This window comes from Salmo salar, chromosome 03 (genome assembly GCF_965601325.2).
Source record: "Salmo salar chromosome 03, fSalSal1, whole genome shotgun sequence".
Taxonomy (NCBI): domain Eukaryota; kingdom Metazoa; phylum Chordata; class Actinopteri; order Salmoniformes; family Salmonidae; genus Salmo; species Salmo salar.
Window position 1 is genome coordinate 61,747,248 of NC_138293.1, and position 6,757 is coordinate 61,754,004.

At 43.5% G+C, this 6,757-nt stretch overlaps 1 protein-coding gene across 2 annotated transcripts; it reads left to right on the top strand.

Moving 5' to 3' along the window:
• The first annotated feature begins 453 nt into the window (after positions 1–453).
• LOC106600987 (alpha-2,8-sialyltransferase 8F) lies at positions 454–6,544 on the top strand. 2 transcript variants are annotated; one of them, XM_014192812.3, is made up of 7 exons: positions 454–743; positions 2,772–2,855; positions 3,019–3,096; positions 3,922–4,066; positions 4,161–4,273; positions 4,373–4,465; positions 4,627–6,544. In XM_014192812.3, exons 1-7 carry the CDS (start codon positions 739–741, stop codon positions 5,102–5,104), a joined length of 996 nt encoding a protein of 331 aa, XP_014048287.2. In that variant the 5' UTR covers positions 454–738; the 3' UTR covers positions 5,105–6,544. The 2 variants fall into 2 exon arrangements, with proteins under 2 accessions (XP_014048287.2, XP_014048286.2); XM_014192811.3 differs by having other exon boundaries at positions 455–1,191.
• Positions 6,545–6,757: the final 213 nt, after the last annotated feature.

Consider the following 6,757-nt stretch of genomic DNA (forward strand, 5'->3'; position numbering starts at 1 on the left):
TATATTTTTCTCTCTCTTTCTCTCTCAACGTCTCTCAGGGTGAGAAAAGGTATATTAATTAATAGCTTCTTAGAACTGATGCTTGATGCTGTAAACAAAGTTGAACTTGAGCCTGCAAACCACCTGGAAAGTAAACTTGCAGAGCCAGCCAGATATGGAACGGGGCAGTCAAAGGGCACGAGATAGAGAACAGGGAAACCGTCGATCTGATTGGCCGATAGCCCCTTCCCCTAGCCTACTCTGACCATCATTGGCTAGGGGAAAAATAAATCCCTGCCAAACAGACGCTCACACAACACATACACTACACACACTCATACACACAAGTCAAGAGGCAGACCCTGGGCTAATTCAGTACCAGGGAATTATATTACTGGCTGCTCTTCATGCAGAGGAGGGGAGAGAATAGGGGGTTCAGATTGGGGTGGGACGGATATTACAGGAAGAGGGAGGGAGGGGGGAAGTGCAGAGTAGGCTGGGGCTCAGGGGTGGGGTTGGAAAATGCAGAAGGAGCAACAGCTTGAGCTCTGGGACTACAGTGGACAGAAAGTAAGAGCATGGTGTGCTCTCAATGAAGGAGTGAGCAAGAGGAAGCCAGAAAGAGAGATGAAAGGAAACAAGACACATCAATCTACGTAAAGGAGGGCGTGCGGACAAGACGGACATTGTAGTTCTACTGGAGCCGAGTGGAGAGGGAGAAAAGAGGGGGGAAAGAAGAGAAAGAAAGGAGAGAGGCGCATGAGGTATTTTTATAGGGCACAGACAGAGATATGATAGCCTGCTTACAGAAGCTGTGTGCCTGGAAACGCTCAGAGAGAGCGAGTGAGAGAGAGAGAGAAAGAAAGAGAGGGTGGAAAAGGAGGGGGAGTGAGTGAGACAGAAAGATTAACCAGTCAGAAAGAGCGAGAGTGAGCAGTGACGTACAATCAGGGAGAAATAGCAAGGGAGGGAGGAGGGTGCATGAGAAGTAGAAAAAATAAAATGAAAGAGGGGAAAGGTGCCAAAACAAACTAATGTGTCAGTGCTGAGTGAGGGACACTAGGAGAGAGGGAGAGAGAGAGAAGAGGAGAGGGCCAGCCAGAGGACCTAGTAGGGGGAGAGAGGCATGAGGGGACTGTTCTGCTTTATGCTCACCCTGTCCATCCTGGGGACTGTCCTGACTGCACTCGTCTGGTACGTCTTCAGAGACCGGTGAGTCCCACTCCTTTCACATCCCTTCTCCCCAACTTCCTCCCTCTCGACTGGGCAGGTGTTGGAGCCTTTAGCCACGGGCTAGGTTGGGGGATTAGGCCTGGCTGGTGGTAGCTAGCATCATATACTCCAGACAAGCACAGAGAGGACAGAAGGGAGTGAGTCTCCACACTTCTGCTTTTAATGTGTGATTGTTTCACATCGGTTGGTGTGAGTAGCTGCTCTAGTGGAACAAGGTAAGAGTTGTGCAGGGGGTGAAATATGATATGTTTGGTCTTGGTGGTTATGCCTGTTCACTGGTTGGTTTTTCTCAATGCTTGTTACTGTGGGTATCTTAACTAAACCACTGACACACCCTGATTATATGGTGGAAAAGAGAGAGAGAGAGAGAGAGAGAAACTTAAGTTTGTGCCCCAGGAGAGCTGATGGATTTCATATCATAAATCTCAATGTCTTTAACTGACTGTGGATTTAAACCAGACCACTATTAATGAACTCTGAACAACCTGTACTAATTTTACATCTTGTGCTGAAGCGAACTCAACTGTTTATTTGACAGTATAGGTAGAATAAGAGGAAGGTGTTGCAAAGGCACATGGAAGGCTCAACGTTGGTGCATTTTGAAATATCATACTTAAACAAAAATATTATAGCAGATCTTATCTCCCCTTGACCCATTTTTTATATTTTTTAAACATACAAACCTAGCATGTGCTTGTAGGTGTGCTCTGTTAGATATTGATTTGAAATAGTGATCTGTTTTCTGTGGGAAAGGAAGATGTTGCCTGTAGGCAGAGGAAGATAAGTAAGTGAAAGGGGAACAGAACAAGAGATTGAGATTGAGAAGTCACTGTAAAATGCCTTCTCCTGCTGTTACCAAAACACGCTTGATGAACACACTGCTGATTTGTTTTAGCTTAGCGTCTGCCCTTCTGTGACAGTGACTTTAGACTCAGATTAATCATAGAACTAAGTGGTGTTTGACATTCACCATCTGCAGGATATGACAATTATCCCACCATAAATAACTGTCCACAAGAGTGTCACATTGTGGAGCAGGGAAACCCATGCACCCTCTATAGTGTGTTCTTAAAATATCTCTTTATAGCAAACTTCAAGGGGGATTACCTGTATACAGTAAGTTCAGGCTTGACCTTGCCCTTGGATTTCTTCTCAGACTGTTTTTGATGAATTGCTCTCTCATTCAGATAATTTGCGGGTTGCACTTCTGTTTGTAATGCTGCTGTAAAACTCCTTCAAGTGTTCGGGTTTCCTGTTTGAACAGTAAAACACGCTTAAATGGCTGTGTGTAACTCTTCAGTAACCCTTTAGCTCACCAGGTTGTTGTTATAGTATGCACAACATTCAGCTATTGATTTAATGTAAACACACTGTAAATTACCACATCAACACAATTAATTCAAGGTAACATGGTAAACTCAAGCAATACACTGCAAATACAACAGCAAACAATGCAGCTATACAAGCGTTGACAAGATAAGTGGTGTACTGGGTTCAAACAGAGGTCTACTCATCCTCCTATTCTCTCTGTCTTCCTCTGTCCCTGTTTGTGTTCATAGCAATGTCCAACCTGGCAGACCCCCCCACAAAGATCCTATTATGAACTCTGGGGCAGTCCCCTCCGGAACATGCAAGGGCTGCAGGTGAGACTAGATACACGCCCTGGCAACCACTACCCACAATCCTCTCTGCTCAACAACCACCTCATCTGTCTCTCCACTGTTCTTAACGTCATTATATGGTTCATAACTGCATGTTCTCTGTTTTGTGTCTGTGTGCGTGTGTGTGTCTGTGTGTGTGTCAAAGGGATACAGTTACTGAAAAAGTGGTGGAGCGCTACTCTCACAGCTGGAAGAAGCAGGAGGACAAGTTCAGAAATTTCAGGTGAAATATAAACAAACTATAAACCCAGACTCTGAACCCCACTAAAAGCCAACCAAGATTAGCCAAAGACCAATTTGTGAGGGTCACTAACCATAACAAAGGGGATGTTTCCTTTCTACTCCTAGAACAATGAGAAGCGTTTGCATCTGTTTACACCCTTGATCAGCTAGATGCATTGTTTGCTGTTAGGGGTTTTAGGCTGGGTTTCTGTACAGCACTTTGTGACATCGGCTGATGTAAAAAGGGCTTTATAAATACATTTGATTGAGAAGCAAAAGCATGTGGAATTGTGCTTCAAAGCAGGAGGAGTGACCTGTGAAATGTTAGCGTTTACTTCTTCATGCTGTTAGTAGCAGTAGAAGTAGAGGTCAGATGTAATATTGTTGCGACACATTGCGTCAGTCAGTCAGTGGGTATTTCCCTTCTCAAGGCTATCTTCCTCAGCTTCCTGTCTCCGCAGGCTAATTCTGGCTTAGTAAAGCCAGAATTAGTAAAGAGTATAGAGAGACTTAAACAACACCAAACAACATCAAAGCGAACTGTAAGGAGCTTTGTAAATGAATAAACACTTGAAAGGAAGGAATTTCTAAAAGACAATACTTTTCAATAAACATCCCTTTCCAATTTGTATATTTATATCAGATGAAGATGAGGCCTTCTTTATGTATTCCTATATCTGATATTTTCTTACATTTATCACCAGTAGGTTTTTATACCTGTTTCAAAATAAGAGAAATGTGTGTGTGAAGTACATGATTAATTTACAGTATGCTTTTAATACTGTGTCTTTATCTTATAATCAAAAGGTTATTGTTGTGTTCTCAGGTCTCTTCTGAGTAACAGATGTCATGGACTCACCAAGGCTATGGTGACACAGGCCAACACTCCTCTGGGGTCAAAGGTTGTGTACGATGGAGAGAAGAGGAAGCCTCTTCAGGTGACCCCTGAACTGTTCAGCACCTTTGCTAAGGTTTGTTGCTCTGGTCCAGTGTCACCTCAATGATTAGTGTGTGAGTGTGTGTTTAAGAAAGAGAGTGACATGACACATGTTGTGTTGCCTACAGGAGAATCCTTTTGTGAATACAACATGGGATACGTGTTCTGTCGTTGGGAATGGTGGAATCCTAGCTAATAGCAGCTGTGGAGAGAAAATCGACTCCGCCCAGTTTGTTATCAGGTGTGAGACAGAAAACTTACTCCACAATAATTACCTTTTCCTCTCAAACATTGTTAGAAACAAATTCACTGACCACTTCCCTCTGTCTCCCTTTCTCAGGTGTAACCTCCCTCCTCTGGAGAACGGCTATGAGAGAGACGTGGGCAACAAGACAGACCTGGTGACAGCTAATCCCAGCATCCTCATAGAGAAGTGAGTTTCGGAGCTCATTGGGCTTCTCATACTGCTTATCACCTGGTGTTTTATGGTGGATCAAGAAATGACCTGATCATATATTCTAGTGCTGGTCAAATTCATCTCCTCCAGCTGTTCTTCACCTCTCTCTTTTTTCTCTCCATCCCATCCTCTCTCAGATATGGGGGCCTGCAGGAGCGTCGTCGGCCCTTCGTGGAGAGCCTGCGTAGCTATGGCGACTCCCTGATGCTCTTGCCAGCCTTCTCGTACGGCCCCAACACGCCCGTGTCTCTGCGGGCCCTCTACACCATCCAGGACTTTGACAGCCCCTTGCGGCCCGTCTTCCTCAACCCAGAGTACCTACAGAGTCTGGCACACTTCTGGCAGGGCCAGGGCCTGCGGACGGTACGCCTCAGCACAGGACTCATCGTGGCTAGCCTGGCGCTGGAGCTGTGCTCCAATGTGCATCTCTACGGGTTCTGGCCCTTTAATGAACACCCCCACCGACACCAGCCCCTCGCCAACCATTACTACGACGACAGGCAGAGTAAGAAGACGGTGCACGCCATGCCCGCTGAGTTTGACCACCTGCTAAGACTCCACAGCCAGGGCGTGCTTAGGATACACCTGGGAGAGTGTGCGCCCGCGGCCAGGTAGGCCCCACCCCTTTACCGGAACTTTACCTACAGCTAGGACAGACACAACAGGGACATAGGGCCCTCCTATAGGCTCTCTCAGGAGTCTTACCCAGTCATGCACTTACCCAGTCATGTCTTTGCTACCTGCCAGATGGGATGGCCCCAACTGGCCCAGAACACTCTGCTATTCAGCACAGGGGCATGTTTTATGTGACGTATGTCTGGTCACAGTGGAGGAGCAAGGGGGAGGCTAGGACGTTTAGTCTCCCCAGCAGCCATTTGTAGATTCTCAGTGTGAGAGTTTGCAGAACAGGTTGATCCGCAATCAAATCATTTGCACTGTACCCAAAATGGGTGTAAATACATGAAATATGCATATTATATACTGTATAGATTTACAATTATGTATTTATCATCAAGTGTTCCAGCTGGAATCTAGAGAATGTTTTTGTTTTGTTGAACTTAAATACAACGTGTTTTAGAACATGTATGGTTTAGATGAGGCCTTCCCAACTACAGAGGTAGTGTAGGTAGTGTAGTGCCTAATATGACTCACCTTCCTGACTGTAGCCTAAAAACCCACATGCGAGCCTTTAAGAGTTAACTGAATGTATGGTCATGTCAATCTAATACCTCCTGGATTGGGCAATCTTTAGCTGGACTGTTACATTCAGATTTATATTTAATATCGATGATGATTAATTATCATATCTCATTATGACATAGTGTATAATACATTCAATGTGGTACTGGGTCCTTCCATGAAATGAGTCCCTTTTTTGTCTCTTTGATATTTTAAGTAGAAATTGTGCACCAATATTGAATTTTAAAAGACTGCTAAATTAAATGAAGCGCCCTTTAATGTAGAGCACATGGAAAATTCAAGAAATCATATTTTTTTATATGAATAAAGACTTCTGAATTTTAGATCTCCCTTTGTGCACCCTCTATGACTTCAAGAAAGATTCTAACCCACTTAACCAATTTTCACCATCATTGTAAAGCCCTAGTTATTTCATTGCTTTAACAAAGTCATTTCTGAAGATGATTTATTTCACGTGATTTAGTTATTCATTTTAAGGTTAAAAAAAAAACCTGGCCGTCATTTTAAGGTCAACCTGTTACGTGAACTGAACTCTCGTTTTAATATGGTGAAACTATTCCTTTAAAAAAAAAATGTGAAAAGAAACATTGAATATCTAACAGTCAAATCATTAGTGTAAAAGCAGAGCTGCTTCTACTCTTTTTGGCTATTTTCTGGTGTTTTATGGTGGAAAACTGAGTGGATTGAACATGTCAACCCTGTTACCCATATAGGAACAGGCTACAATTATTTTTACAATACATTTTTTTTGTGATGCTTTCTTTCAAGTGCCCTTCTCTGTTTCACACAACAAGCTTCCATTCCTCCTATCACAAGGAGAAATGGCTGATTTAAGATTAAATGGTATATGCTGTTGCGGTTAACCCTGATACTTTATTTGGCACTTAATAGGCACTGACTATAGTCATTTTTTTTATTCAACCTCTTATGATGGGAAAACACGCTATTTTATTAAGTTGAACATGTGCTCTTCATGACAGAATGTTAAAATTAGGTGAAATAAAACCGTTTTTTCCCCCTCCAAGTTAGACCCAAAACCCAGCTAACAACAAATGTTCCCACAACTTT

What these genes read in the sequence shown, in the direction of transcription:
- LOC106600987 (XM_014192811.3), top strand. Translation starts at nt 1,106, where the DNA reads ATGAGGGGACTGTTCTGCTTTATGCTCACCCTGTCCATCCTGGGGACT. An exon ending in GACAAGTTCAGAAATTTCAG is followed by an intron (nt 3,097 to 3,921) that starts GTGAAATATAAA and finishes TTGTGTTCTCAG; the next exon opens with GTCTCTTCTGAGTAACAGAT. An exon ending in TCCGCCCAGTTTGTTATCAG is followed by an intron (nt 4,274 to 4,372) that starts GTGTGAGACAGA and finishes TCCCTTTCTCAG; the next exon opens with GTGTAACCTCCCTCCTCTGG.